Raw genomic sequence first — 16,146 nt, forward strand, 5'->3', positions numbered from 1 at the left:
ACATCCCTCCTCCGTCTCACCCCCTTCTCCCTCTCGCCCTCTCTCCCACCCCCTGCATGCTGTGCCCCCCTTCCATTCCCCCAATTCCCCTCTCTTATGGAGGCAGATCTCTTGCTCTCCCTGGAAAACCTGAGTTTACAACCAGCTGTGACTGCATTTGTATCTGTGCCAAGGGCTTAGTGGAGGAATCTTCAGGCCACCCTCGGGCTCCGAGCAGAGAGAGGGAGGGAAGAGCGAGCGAGGGAGAAGGAGACAGAGGGAGAGAGATAAAGAGAATGCAGCCAAACCCAGCTAACACCAGTAAGATACCCACAGTCCAAAGCGTTTACTCTGTCAAACACACTCAAAATAGCTTTTACTAAATAGATAATAGATTTTACTCAACAGACAAAACCACTCACATAAAAACCACACACATTCAGTACAAACACTTGCGTACACACATACGCACGCGCACACATGCACACGCACAGTATAGACAGAAAGGAGCCGTCTGGCGATTCTGGCTCAGGTTGCAGGACTCTCATCCCAATCTCCTCTCACTATTCTCTCACTACACTCTCCCCGTCTCAACCTCTCCTTCCATATCTCCCTCCCTCCCTCTCTTCTCTCTCTCCAGCACTTCTCTCGCTCTCTTTCTATCCATTTATTTCTCTCTCTCTCACCTTCCCTTTCTCTCCCTCCCTCCCTCTCGGTGGAGGAAAGTGATCTGTGGCTTTAATAAGAGCCCTGGCCTCATAGGATTCAGCTGCCGCCGTGACGACAGGCAGGAGCTGGGGGCTGCTGGGGGGTGGGGGAGGATGGAAATGTATTCATGGCTTGGGGAACCTGGGGTGAGAGGGGCTGGGGGGAACCCTAGGGACGCCCAATCACCCAGGGGCCCACGCCTCAGACACTCTACCCTCTTCTTTCTCCTTACCCTCCTCTCCTTCTAGAAAGACTCCCTGGCAGGCTGGGGGCTCCAACACTATGCCCTCCTACTGATGAGAGAGTACAGCTGCACCCAGAGAGATAGGGGGGAGAGAGAAAAAGAGAGAGAGATGGAGGAAAAATGTATATGATCTTAAAAGAGAGAGAGAGAGAGAGAGAGAGAGAGAGAGGGGTAGAGTAAAATAGAGAGAGAGATAAAGTGAGCAGTAGTGAAAGTGTCATATTCCCGTCTGTCCGTCTCATTACCAGGGACATGGGTGACCGTAACAGGCAGACAGAGGGCACAGGGCCAGAGCTCAACCTAAATGTCCCAAACAAATACAGCCTGTGCTAGCGCTTTCGTTAGTCTTATGTCGTAGAATGCATGCATGTTACGCATTTGTATGTAAGACACTGGATGTGTATTTGTGTGAGAGGAAACTATACATCAACTGCAGTGTAGTTAGAAGGATGCTGAAAGAAAGTGTCATTCTCCCACTCCCCCCTCTCTCTCTTCCTCCCTCGCTCTTTCTGAGGTGAAAGAGTGTGAGGGCAGTGCAGTGCTTTTCTCGTTGTCGAGTCTGTAGCCACCCTCTCACACACACAGAGACCCATATACACACACGCTCCCCTCCTCCTTGTCTGTGCTCCTAGCAGCTCCTCTCAGTCTACTGAAGGTGGGTTAATTAGTGCTCACCTCCTATTTGTTTCTGACAGGCCGAGGCGCCACCCCCTATCCTGACTGACAGCTCTTTCACCCACCCACAGAGCTCCACTGTTCAGAACCAGCAGCCCTGTCATTGCCTGCCTAGAAACTCTCGCTCTCTCCCTCGCCTGTTCTCTCCCTCTACTATTCTTTCCCTCTTTCCCTCAATTCCTCACACTGTGCTTCCTTCAACCTTCCTTAGTCTCTGGTTTACACATTCAAACACACAGCCTACAGTATGTAGAACATGTATGATACACTTCCATTATTGTTTCTCTTAGGACTGATTTTGCAGTCGCAGATAGAAATGTGAAAAGGTGAGCTGATGCATTCAGTTCAGGCATGGTGCTCAGCTGCAGTCCAGAGATCACCCTGGACACTTCTGTGTGTGTGTGTGTGTGTGTCTCAATGTGCCAACTCTCTACCCCCCATTTGCCCGCTGCTATGCCACATGGGTTGAAGAGAGGAGTGGGTGTGTATGTGATGGGGGGGGGGGGGGGGGGGGGGCAGTCTGCTATATATAAACCAGCCAAACTAAACGGAGGATGGCTGCATGGGGCCCCATGGAACAGAACAAGGAGGAGGTGGTACTGCCAGGAGGGAGAGGGGAGTCTGAATGGCCCCATTGGCTCAGGCTGGTCCACTGGTTCTGTGATGGTGTCTTAACCCCGGGGCCCCTCCCGACCCCCGCCACTCGGCTCCAGCCCAGATTTGACAGGCCGTGGGGAGGCGGGGGGCTGGGGGGCAGGGGTCAGCTGTGCAAAGCCGTGGGGGAGAAAGGGGATGCAAAGGGAGGGGAGGGGTTCTCACAGCCAGAGCCCAACCTTGGCCGGTCGCAGGGCAGCGGAGCAGAGCACCGAATGTTCTCCATTTGATCTCAAGGTTTTTTCAAGGGTTCCTCAGGGAGCCAGTGCTCCAGATTTCTCCTCCTGTTGACTCTCCCCAGACTCTTCCTACACTATGGCACGCATGCACAGACCAGCCTCCAGTATCTGTCTCTGACACACACACACACACATTAAAACACACACACACACACACACACCACTCCATGTCAGACAGAAATACAGACAAAAAACAAACACCAGATAACATTAAATACCAAAAACATGGCATAGGCCTATGTCTTGTGGCAATAAAGACATCCTCTCTAACACATAAGCACTGTCCTTCTGCTTCCACTAAAACAAACATGGCCTCTCCAGAACAATCAACAGCAGCAGGAGGAAAGAGGTACTGCAGTGTGTTTTCCTCTATAAACACCCAGCTGGCTTATGTCAGCTGTGGAATGGAATTACTCCATCATATTGTGCCTGTGGTCAGTCCCCCTGCAGTCAACATGGCCTCCCAAACTCACATGTGCTCAGAGTAATATCAAATTAATGGAACCACGTTATGAGCCTGCTGCTAAGTGGCTGAATTACCTGGTACTTGTCTAAACACCTGGGACCCATCCTCTGCCTACCACCCATACAAAGATAGCCTCCGATTCACACACACAGTGGTGGCGTGTGTTTATCCCCGACAGATAGAGGGAGGCAGCATCCTGTGCCACTGTCCCCCACAAGGGAGGTTCCCAGGGGTGCCACAGAGAACTTAAAAGGATTCTTCAGCGAATGTTTTTTAATTTACTGTTCTTTTCAATAATAATAATAATAAAGCTGAGGTCCGGGGGGAAATGCCATCCCCCCAGTCGAAGCATGGGATTATTCTGCAATCTGCACCACTCACTCCCTAGGGACCGTGTGTTTTATCATTTCATTTAATTTATTTCTTTTCCTCCACTCTTTCTCCGCTCAGCAACATGTAGTTCTCCCTTGACTGAGCTGAAATCACATCTCCCAGCCTTCAATCTGACAGGCAGAGGAATGGAGGAAGGGAGTCAAAGAGGAACATCAGTGTGAGACGCATCTGCTGGGTCATCATCTGTCTTTCAACATTAGAATAGACACCTAACGTCCAGGCAACCCATTGGTCAATTCTAGTCATACACCTTCCCTCCTCTCTACTGTGTTACAGTTCAGGCCATGCTCCCTCTCCCTGTCTGAAAGCCACTAGCCCCCACCCTGACTCCCCCTCCCCCTCCCCAGCCCCTATCAAACACACACACACACACACAGTCTTCTCCAACTAACCTTGTGGAGACACAGAATTCAGTCCCACTCATAATCCAATTTTCCCTAACCCCTAAAACCTAACCCTAACCCGTACCCTAACCTTAACCCTAGATCCTAACCCGAAAACTAACCCTAGATCCTAACCCTAAAACTAACCCTAGCTCCTAACCCTAACACTAATTATAACCTTAACCCTAAACCACCTAGAAATAACATTTGACCTTGTGGGGACCAACAAAATGGCACCAGTTGGTCAAATGTGTGTTTGTTTGCTATTCTTGTGGGGACTTCTGGTATAGTTCAACACGTCCACACACACACACACACACACACACACACACACACACACACACAACAGGCACACGCTAAGGGCTGTTGTGTTAGGAGCTTGAGTGGCTCTGTCGATCGTGTTTGCACTCGTTAAGGAGCAGGCCTTGATTAATCTGCTAAGAAACAGATGCCCCTGCAGGGCTCCTTTGAGCCTTTCATTAATTACACTGCTCCTAATAACGCCTATTGTGTGTGTGTGTGTGTGCCCTGTGTTAGCTTTAAACAAGTCTGTCCCTTAGGAACACTAAGCAACACTGGCGTTAGTGGCGTATGACTACATATGACTACAGCCAACAGCAATAGGAGTCCAGAGATGGGGGCGGCCCTTAGCCACTTAGAACCAATCATGTGGCTGAACTTTAAGTGAAATCAATATAAACGTGGTCACATATCACAGTCATTTAGTCTCAGACCTTAGAGTACTGGAGATTTGTAATGGAATGAAACTGAGACAGTCCAAAAGGGAACACTGGATATACATACTAAAACAACCCCAACCCAGTCAGACAGTCACCTAAGGACACAGACACAGGTTGGATATACAGTGGGGAAAAAAAGTATTTAGTCAGCCACCAATTGTGCAAGTTCTCCCACTTAAAAAGATGAGAGAGGCCTGTAACTTTCATCATATGTACACGTCAACTATGACAGACAAAATGAGAAAAAAAAATCTCCAGAAAATCACATTGTAGGATTTTTAATGAATTTATTTGCAAATTATGGTGGAAAATAAGTATTTGGTCAATAACAAAAGTTTCTCAATACTTTGTTATATACAGTGAGGGAAAAAAGTATTTGATCCCCTGCTGATTTTGTACGTTTGCCCACTGACAAAGAAATGATCAGTCTATAATTTTAATGGTAGATTTATTTCAAACAGTGAGAGACAGAATAACAACAAAAAAATCCAGAAAAACGAATGTCAAAAATGTTATAAATTGATTTGCATTTTAATGAGGGAAATAAGTATTTGACCCCTCTGCAAAACATGACTTAGTACTTGGTGGCAAAACCCTTGTTGGCAATCACAGAGGTCAGATGTTTCTTGTAGTTGGCCACCAGGTTTGCACAAATCTCAGGAGGGATTTTGTCCCACTCCTCTTTGCAGATCTTCTCCAAGTCATTAAGGTTTCGAGGCTGACATTTGGCAACTCAAACCTTCAGTTCCCTCCACAGATTTTCTATGGGATTAAGGTCTGGAGACTGGCTAGGCCACTCCATGACCTTAATGTGCTTCTTCTTGAGCCACCCCTGTGTTGCCTTGGCCATGTGTTTTGGGTTATTGTCATGCCGGAATACCCATCCACGACTCATTTTCAATGCCCTGGCTGAGGGAAGGAGGTTCTCACCCAAGATTTGACGGTACATGGCCCCGTCCATCGTCCCTTTGATGCGGTGAAGTTGCCCTGTCCCCTTAGCAGAAAATCACCCCCAAAGCATAATGTTTCCACCTCCATGTTTGATGGTGGGGATGGTGTTCTTGGGGTCATAGGCAGTATTCCTCCTCCTCCAAACACGGCGAGTTGAGTTGATGCCAAAGAGCTCAATTTTGGTCTCATCTGACCACAACACTTTCCCCCAGTTCTCCTCTGAATCCTTCAGATGTTCATTGGCAAACTTCAGACGGGCATGTATATGTGCTTCCTTGAGCAGGGGGACCTTGCGGGCGCTGCAGGATTTCAGTCCTTCACGGCGTAGTGTGTTACCAATTGTTTTCTTGGTGACTATGGTCCCAGCTGCCTTGGGATCATTGACAAGATCCTCCCGTGTAGTTCTGGGCTGATTCCTCACCGTTCTCATGATCATTGCAACTCCACGAGGTGAGATCTTGCATGGAGCCCCAGGCCGAGGGAGATTGACAGTTCTTTTGCGCTTCTTCCATTTGCGAATAATCGCACCAACTGTTGTCACCTTCTCACCAAGCTGCTTGGCGATGGTCTTGTAGCCCATTCCAGCCTTGTGTAGGTCTACAATCTTGTCCCTCACATCCTTGGAGAGCTCTTTGGTCTTGGCCATGGTGGAGAGTTTGGATTCTGATTGATTGATTGCTTCTGTGGACAGGTGTCTTTTATACAGGTAACAAACTGAGATTAGGAGCACTCCCTTTAAGAGTGTGCTCCTAATCTCAGCTCGTTACTTGTATAAAAGACACCTGGGAGCCAGAAATCTTTCTGATTGAGAGGGGGTCAAATACTTATTTCCCTCATTAAAATGCAAATCAATTTATAACATTTTTGACATGCATTTTTCTGGATTTTTTTGTTGTTATTCTGTCTCTCACTGTTCAAATAAACCTACCATTAAAAATTATAGACGGATCATTTCTTTGTCAGTGGGCAAACATACAAAATCAGCAGGGGATCAAATACTTTTTTCCCCTCACTGTACCCTTTGTTGGCAATGACACAGGTCAAACGTTTTCTGTAAGTCTTCACAAGGTTTTCACACACTGTTGCTGGTATTTTGGCCCATTCCTCCATGCAGATCTCCTCTAGAACAGTGATGTTTTGGGGCTGTCGCTGGGCAACATGGACTTTCAACTCCCTCCAAAGATGTTCTATGGGGTTGAGATCTGGAGACTGGCTAGGCCACTCCAGGACCTTGAAATGCTTCTTACGAAGCCACTCCTTCGTTGCCCGGGCGGTGTGTTTGGGATCATTGTCATGCTGAAAGACTCAGCCACGTTTAATCTTCAATGCCCTTGCTGATGGAAGGAGGTTTTCACTCAAAATCTCACGATACATGGCCCTATTCATTCTTTCCTTTACACTGATCAGTCATCCTGGTCCCTTTGCAGAAAAACAGCCCCAAAGCATGATGTTTCCAACCCCATGCTTCACAGTAGGTATGGTGTTCTTTGGATGCAACTCAGCATTCTTTGTCCTCCAAACACGACGAGTTAAGTTTTTACCAAAAAGTTCTATTTTGGTTTCATCTGACCATATGACATTCTCCCAATCCTCTTCTGGATCATCCAAATGCACTCTAGCAAACTTCAGACGGGCCTGGACATGTACTGGCTTAAGCAGGGGGACATGTCTGGCACTGCAGGATTTGAGTCCCTGGCGGCGTAGTGTGTTACTGATGGTAGGCTTTGTTACTTTGGTCCCAGCTCTCTGCAGGTCATTCACTAGGTCCCCCCGTGTGGTTCTGGGATTTTTGCTCACCGTTCTTGTGATCATTTTGACCCCACGGGGTGAGATCTTGCGTGGAGCCCCAGATCGAGAGAGATTATCAGTGGTCTTGTATGTCTTCCATTTCCTAATAATTGCTCCCACAGTTGATTTCTTCAAATCAAGCTGCTTACCTATTGCAGATTCAGTCTTCCCAGCCTGGTGCAGGTCTACAATTTTGTTTCTGGTGTCCTTTGACAGCTCTTTGGTCTTGGCCATAGTGGAGTTTGGATTGTGACTGTTTGAGGTTGTGGACAGGTGTCTTTTATACTGATAACAAGTTCAAACAGGTGCCATTAATACAGGTAACGAGTGGAGGACAGAGGAGCCTCTTAAAGAAGAAGAGCCAGAATTCTTGCTTGTTTGTAGGTGACCAAATACTTATTTTCTACCATAATTTGCAAATAAATTCATTAAAAATCCTACAATGTGATTTTCTGGGATTTTTTTTTCTTATTTTGTCTGTCATAGTTGACGTGTACCTATGATGAAAATTACAGGCCTCTCTCATCTTTTTAAGTGGGAGAACTTGCACAATTGGTGGCTGACTAAATACTTTTTTCCCCCACTGTATATTCCATCTACCATGGTGATATTTATGTATACACACACCTTCTTATTCTGAAAACTGCAGGCATCTAGCTACCTGTGATGGGAGCAGTGTTTCCGCTGCATTAATTTAGCTGTGGTGCTTCGTCACGGCAAAATCATTGCCAACACTACAATAAAAAAAGTATAAAATAATAATAATAATAATAATACATATCTAATAAAATAAAAACATTTTACCTAACATACTCTAAATAATCTGTCTGGGTACAACACCGTTCTAAAGGTTATTTAGCTCTTTGTGCCACATTTGGCAGCCAAACCGAGCCTAGCGGTTAAGAGCGTTGGGCCAAGTAACCGAAATGTTGCTGGTATGAATCCCCGAGCCGGCAAGGTGGAAAAATCTGCCGTTCTACCCTTGAGCAAGAAGTTAACCCCCAACAACAACTGCTCCACAGGCGCCAATGATGTGGATATCAATTAATGCATCCCCCCGCACCGTTCTGATTCAGATGGGTTGGGTTAAATGCAGAAGACACATTTCGGTAGAATGCATTCAGTTGTGCAACTGACTAGGTATCCCCCTTTCCCCGTGCACTGTCCCCAAGACAGTGCGCTAGTCAGACATGGAGAGACAGCGTGCCAGTCACTGGTACGGAATAGATATTAGCAACCTCATCATTCCTCCTCCTTAGCCCTCAAGTAGTTAAGTCTCAACACTGCACTAGTCAAGTCTCAACCCTTCCCCCTCCCCCTCAACCCGCAGTTTCATGAGGCAAGGTCAGTATTTTTTGAGGAAAACTGCTAACGTCTAGCAATTCTACACATTTTTCCATGGGGCAGAGAGAACAAAATTGCAATTTTATAGCTAATCTCATGCTATTCTATACATTTTGCCATGAGGCTGAGAGAAAATGTTGCTGTTTTAAAGCTAATTTCCCTAGCTAGAGAGTCCACCTAGTGTTTACTGTACACATTTCCTACCATTCAACAATATAATAACTGTGCCTTTTAAAAAATTGGATGTAGTTCTGTCCTTGAGCTGTTCTTGTCTATTAATGATCTGTATTATGTCATGTTTCATGTTTTGTGTGGACCCCAGGAAGAGTAGCTGCTGCTTTTGTAACAGCTAATGGGGATCCTAATAAAATACCAAATAACTATGGGAAAAGGGTTATTTGATATGCTTCTGTTTAAATACTGTACAAGGTATTGGATTGATTGAATTGAAAGGTTGTATTGACCTGAGCTCCATGTCCCATAAGAACCCTGTGTTTGTGGATGTAGCCAACCCTGTGGATCTCTTACCTGCGGCCTGGTGGATTTATTTCAGTGTGTGTATAATGTCTTACCTGCGGGGCAGTGGTTGGTGCGGTGGTCAGTCAGCTCGGCCAGACACTCAAAGTCCTGCTGGCAGTTATCGCAGGTGAAGATGGACTCATCGTCCAGGTCATCGTCCCCGATGCGATCGTCATGGCTGGTGACACTATGGTCGCCGTCCTCCAGGGCTGCACGCCGCTCTTTCCTCTCCACCTCTCGGTCTGCTATAGCAGGGACATCTAGAACAACAACGCAGAGAGAGGGAAACTGAGTATCAGCATGGAACAACATACAGCTGGAACTTACTGATCTACTGCAGAAAGGCCTGAGGTAATAGAATCAGATTAGTTTTTGATTGAGTCAATTTGTACCAGGAATTGACCCGGACAAGCATTATTTCAGGTCCATCTCATACTAAAGATGTCCGTGCTCACATTATCTGTTTGTGCACTTTTTAATAGAGGGTCTATGTGAGGTGGCATCTGAGGGGGGTATGAGGACTCTGGAGGGAGAAGGCTCATGACAGCCTGTGTGCCCACACTGCGACTCATGGCATACAGTGAGGAGTGAGGAGGACCAGTGGAAAAATCTTCCTCTGCCATTGTGGCTCCATTTTCACACCATATTATCACATTAAACACTCTGTTCCAAAAGGACTGCACTGAGGAGGGAGGGAAAGGGGGATGGAGAGAGGGAGGGAGGGAAAGAGAGTGAGAGGGATTGAGAGAAAGAAAGAGGGGAACGTGAGTGCAGAAGAGGAGGGAGGTAAAAGGAAAGAGGGAGTGGGGATGGTTTTGCTGGCTGGCTCCCTAAGGCTCCACATCCTCTCTAATCATGGTGGACTTGTGCAATCAGAGGAGAGAAGGATGAGGCCATTCCTGCGCTCCACAGCTCTGATCAGCTCTAATTTGGCAGTGCCCACTGCCCAGCACTCTGCCCGCAACTCTGCTGCTGGTAATGGGCTCTGACCCACGGGTGGGTTAGGCCTGGCCCCAGCCAATTGCAGCCCCACACTGAAGCCCCACAGCACAGCCTAGGTGTTGGGTAGGTGGTGTTGGGGAGAGAGAGAGGAGTAGGGGTCTGGTCTGGATCAAATAGATAGATACTGGCTGTGGAGGTGCTCCAATTCCACATTCGTCCTCTCGGGGAGAGGTGTGGAGGGTGGATGGACGGATGGAGGGAGGGATGAATGGGCATTTAGGGGGGAGGGAGGGTTATGGCCATCTGTCCAGTGGTGAGAGCACCGTCTGGACAGGGAGGAGAGTGGTCCCTAACTGACGCTACACGGACACAGTCCTACACTGTCTTACAAAGACACAGGCACCTTACACACAGACTACACATACACCAACACATCTAGACATAAACATACCCACATGTTCATTGACATGCACCTTAAATAAACAATATTTTATCCATGACAGAGGAAATGCATATTAGCAGTCAAACAAAAGCACATGAATTCACAATCAAACTAACATTAAAAACACACACACAAACCCTCATTCCCCCAGGTGCCCTCATGCCAGAGGTATGGGTACTGTGAACTCCAGTACATGCCAGCACAACCTGCTACCATGACAATGAGGGAGGAGCTAGACGGGACCTTGCTCTGCCCCTCTCCACCCCCTCGCTCTGCCCCTTCTCCATCCGTCTACTCCACAGGGCTCAGGGAGATGGATGGGGCTCGGCAGGAGGAAGAGGAGAGGATGAGAGTGCCTGGCACGGTTGGGAGGGTGTTTGTTGGAGGGGGGTGCCCCATGCCATTCAGCACTCCCTCCCCAGCCCCACATCACCCCTGCTCTGCAGCATCCCCCCTCCCCTCCAGTAAGTGTTTCCAATCTCTGAGGGAGGAGGGGGTCTCAGGAGGGGGTCCGGCGCACACTTCATTTAGAGGCCTGCTACACAGTTCTGCTGCCTCCATCATTAGGCCTCCCTGGATGTGCCTGCTACTGGGGAAGATTGATACGGCTGTGGCGCACGCCCCAGCTGTAACCACTGCAGCTCCAGCAGTGGCCCTGATAAACACAGAGCACACTATTTATCTGGAGGGAGGAGAGAAGAGGAGAGGGAGGCTGGGGGGGAGCAGGTGGGGGAATTTGGTGGTGGTGGTGTGTGTGTGTGTGTGTGTGTCGCTGCAGGATATTGGTCCTGACTGGAGGAGATTGGTTTTCAGAAGAGGTGACATACCAGTTGACGTAAACAAAGAGAGCTGGTTTCTCTACCTGGTTTCTCTACCTGGTTTAGACCACGCGGCTGGAATGGATGGCAGGGGCTTTATAGCTACACTACAGACACCGACGCAAAGATGAATACACAGAACAGCTATAGTCTAACATTATCATCCATACAGCAACAATGCCCTCAGAGGCAAAGACAAAATATAGACTACAAAAATCACCCAACCACAGTCAGCATACACATACCTACAGCCACACACGTACACGCACACAAAAATAACTACATCTGCCATAATGTGTGCTGAGGTCATTACTAATAAGGCTCTGCAGAGTCGTTTGAGAGTGTTTTCAAACATAATTCAATTTGAGGGGAGGAAACCGAAATTAAATGAGGGCTTACATTGGAAGTGGTGTCCAAGGAGACTAATGATTTCTAAAAGGCCAGTCAGAAGAACAAGGCCTCTTTATGCCCCCAGGTATATTCTTAGACCCCATATTTCTCACCCAGAAAGCTTACTTTCTTCCTACCTGTCTGCTAGGTTAGAAAGCTAAAGATGCACAGAGCTCTGTCAATAGTTAACGCAATGACAGCACTGCTAAGGGTCAGTTTTCCTCTGCCACTAACAAACAGTAGTGTTCCTAGATTTCATGTAGCAAACACAAATTGCATGTATGTGTGAGGTCAATAAGCTTATACACTCTTAGAAGAAAAGGTGCTATCTAGAACCTAAAAGGGTTCTTCGGTTGTCACCATAGGATAACCCTTTGAAGAACCAGTTTGGGTTCAAGGTAGAACCATTTTTGGTTCCAGGTAGAACCCAAAAAAGGGTTCTACCTGGAACCAAAAATGTTTCAAAACAACAAAAACACCTACCTGACAACTCATTGTATTTTCACAAAGACAGTTTTAGCTGACCCCATTACCTTACTCCAATACTCCCTCTCCCTCTCTACTTTTGCTTGCATATGTTTGTTTTTATCACAAATGTATAGTCCACTCCTGGCTGCACCCCCTCCCCAGTCTCCCATCCAGAGTAGGAAGACTTAATGAGGGCCTGGGGCTCCCAGGGGTGGGGCGTTAGGGACACAGGCAGGATCTGTGTGGCGGGCAGCAGCAGTCCCAGCAGCACACGTCACGTCTCCCTGTGCCAGCTGGAGCTCCGGTCCCCCACTCTGCAGAGTGCCATTATCTCTGAGTCACAGACTGTCCCCACGCCAAGAGGCCGACCAAAACAGACACGAACTCATACACACATTAACCCAAACACATAGTACACACACTTACATACACACTTACAAAAACACATACTATCACACACTCACAAGCACAGTCAGATAAATGCACACACACACACGCGTGCGTTCGAATCCCAGAGCTGACAAGGTGAAAAATCTGTCAATGTGCCCTTGAGCAAGGCACTTGTTCCAGGGTCGCCGTTGATAATGGCAGACCCAGGCTGTGACCCCACTCTCTGAGGGTCTCAGGGAGAGTGGGATATGCAAAAAAATAGGACAAATATAAGCACCCACTAAATTATTGTATTATTATAAACACATTAAGATATTCACAAAACGTGCACCCAAACACACACATCCACAAATACACACAAATCTATATGTATGTTCCCGCTTATGCATGTGTGTGTGTTTATGAGAGGGAGGAGGGTGTCTAATGCTGCAGATAATGCCCATCTCTCTCTCTAACAGACATGTTTGTGTGGGGTAATTAGATGAAGAGAAGTGAATTAACAGAATCCATAGAGCTGTGGTGTTGTCGAGGAGAGCCCCGCCTTGCAGGGACCCGCTAATTACCGCTCGTTAGGTTGATATGTTTTTTGTCCTCCTGTTTTAACGATGCAAAACTCCAACATGAGATCTGGGAAATAATTAGGTGCTGAGCGATGTGGGCTTAATGGACACCACCAGGCATGCGACAGGGGAGACACCAAAAGACAAAGGCAACGGCAATGACCGAGAGTCTCTCTCTTTCTTCCTAATTTTCTCTCCCCCTCGCTTTCACTCCACCACCAGAGTCCAGCTATCACCATCCTAGTGTTACAATGAGGGGGGTGAATTAGTGGGCAGGTAAAGCAATCTATTCTCACTATTATAGTTCAGCAAATATCGTTTGACTTGGGAAAAAATACCAACTGAAATACAGGTCAAATGGTTGGGAATTTTTCATAGATGCTCCCTCCCCTCCACTCAAAATGCTCAGAACCAAAACCGACAGTGCCTTTTGACATTTAAAGTTACATTTGATACGATCCCCCTGGCAAGATCCAGTCCCAGCCTTCTGCTCTGCCCTGACCTCTGGAGGCAGTCTCCTATTACTCACACAGTACAGTGGGCACGCAATGATTTGATTTGATTTTAATAACTTGGTCCTACTGTAATACACAGAGGGAGAACACAGGCAAACAGTAAATGGAAGGGGAATACACAGTCACTTTAATGGAGTCCTCAGTGACCCAGAGCGAGCGAGAGAAAGAAACTGTATGGGCCTAGCGGTTTCAGCACAGAACCCCCTCCTGAGTCAGACCTAGATGTTGGAGCGTTGCTGTGAGCCAAGATGGAGGCCTGTTTGGGACACGATCGCGCTGAGAGAGGCGTACATCTGCAGGACACCCGGCCCTGGGTCTGCCAAACACGTCCGGAATACCACCACACTGCCCTCCCTACCCAGCCTGCAGCCTGGGAGCTGGAAAAATACGAGCTCCAAGTTCCACAAGTCCAGTGTTTTTATAAAAAACAACTAGAGTACAAGGCTGCCTTTCAACTCTCTACAGAACACACTTATATACACACACACACACACACACACACACACCTTCAAACCAACCGGAGGCAGCCAAGTGAAGTATAACATGGATTGGCTGCAAATAGCTCTAGCTGGAGTATGTTTGAGAGGAGATTCAGAAGGAATGCTCCACTTTACTGAGAGCATGAGTCAGGTAGGCTACAGCGGATAGATGGCAACAACGGATAGATATTATGGGATATTCTGAACTTCCAAGATTGAGGTGCATACCATTGTATTCACTCTGCCTGGTAAATTCTTTCAAAAAGAATGTCAGGACTATTTCCTGAGTGAAAACAACATGTTTTTGTTAGGGACATTCAGCGTGCCCAAGGCATATGCCTCTCACCGTACAGGAAAACACGTAACACCTTGTGCACTTTAAAAAGTGACCGCTAATCACTGTGGGAGGTTTACTGGGTTTACAGTGTGAGAATTTGTACAATGTTGTATGGATCTGTAAACCTCCTGAACTGGCCTATAGGCTTCGCGTACGCTGTCAGGTGCATACAGTATGGGTACTAACAAGCGGTCACTGAGCAGGTGCAGCTGGATGCGGCCGCATTGCCTCCGTCTCTCTGGGGAACCCTCTCCTTCTCCCAGTAAACAGGGGGACCTATTTAAAGCAGGCCTCTCTCAACAGCTCCCCTTCCTCTGGCGACTGTGTTTTCACAATAAGTGCGCCCCCCAGGGAGCCAGCGAAGGCTGTGTACCAGGCTCAGAGTGTGTTTCTACCCAAACCCCCACACCCCCAGAGAGGCAGGGAGGCAGGGGAGCACAGCACCCAACACCAGCGCCTTCACCTAGAGTGGATGATGAAAACCAACAGGCGTCATGGAAGGAAGAGAGCAAATTAAATCACACAAACAGCCTGACAGCTGCTCACCAATGCCATCACCTGTTCCAGCCTGTGGCTTCGCACACACACACAAGCACGTACCTCCTCTTCACACATTAAAACTGTTTTCCTGTTGTTGCCTTACACCATACTGTTCCCTATAGCGATGACACCATAATGTTCCTATAGCGATGACACCATACTGTTCCTATAGAGATGACACCATACTGTTCCTATAGCGATGACACCATACTGTTCCTATAGCGATGACACCATACTGTTCCTATAGCGATGACACCATTCTGTTCCTATAGAGATGACACCATACTGTTCCTATAGCGATGACACCATACTGTTCCTATAGCGATGACACCATACTGTTCCTATAGCGATGACTGACAGGTGACCTAGTCGTCACATAGGATGTTCTGTAGTGAGGTCACAGACAACACCCACGGCCCAATGGTATAATCAAAGACAGTACAGTATGAAGATCGGCAGAAACTGCTTTTCCAATAGAAAATCCCTGATCACGCTTGTAGGCGATGTCATGGCGATGTTGGCTAGCTAAGCTCATGCGCAGAAACACGTCATCGGGTCTAACGGTCGTCTTGCGCCGAACTGCGCAATCAAAGGCACTCCTTCGATATAAAGATGTTTTTCACGAGGTTGGAGTACTAACATGTGCAACTACTTTAGACATTGTCTCAAATCTAGGTTGTGCCTTTAGTTTCCTCGAAAATTTACAACTAAGGAAAAACTTTTCACTTCTCTCAATGACTTCTCAAATCCCAAACCCCGGCCAGGTCTGTTTTGCAAGTATTCCCAGAAGTCTCGTGATGTTGCGCCTCTGGGTTTAGAAACTCTGTGGTGTAATGGCAGGGCCGGGAAAAACAGCCCTTCTCATTGGTGTTACTGATGCAACGCCAAGCCAATGGCTGAAGGAGGAAATTAATAAAATAATCGAATTCAGCTCCATTACAGCCCCTTATCGGCCCTATGCTCAGGGATATGAGACTACTTTTTCCACCCTGAATCACAGACCACATGGACAGGGTGCAGTGTGTTTGATTGTGTATTTTAAGGGGAGGTCATAGAGAAACCTTTGCCTCACTAAATTCTGCCTAGAAGACAGCCAGTAGAATGTGGTGTTTCCTATCAGTGTGTGTGTGAATTTTAAGCACACACAGTGAGGCAGGAGTGGCTTTCCAACAGGAAGCCTGC

At 47.4% G+C, this 16,146-nt stretch overlaps 1 protein-coding gene across 1 annotated transcript in view; it reads right to left on the reverse strand.

The window, feature by feature from the left end:
• LOC311137424 (zinc finger protein 423) overlaps positions 1 to 16,146 on the reverse strand; it is a gene marked incomplete at its 5' end in the record, with an annotated part of 131,441 nt that overhangs the window by 94,794 nt on the left and 20,501 nt on the right. Inside the window, one exon of the mRNA XM_084171914.1 lies at positions 9,137 to 9,343. Within this exon, the coding sequence (XP_084028040.1) occupies positions 9,137 to 9,343 (207 nt within the window). The remainder of the gene's footprint in view (positions 1 to 9,136; positions 9,344 to 16,146) is intronic.

This window comes from Coregonus lavaretus (genome assembly GCF_964263955.1).
Source record: "Coregonus lavaretus genome assembly, chromosome: 11".
Taxonomy (NCBI): Eukaryota; Metazoa; Chordata; class Actinopteri; order Salmoniformes; family Salmonidae; genus Coregonus; species Coregonus lavaretus.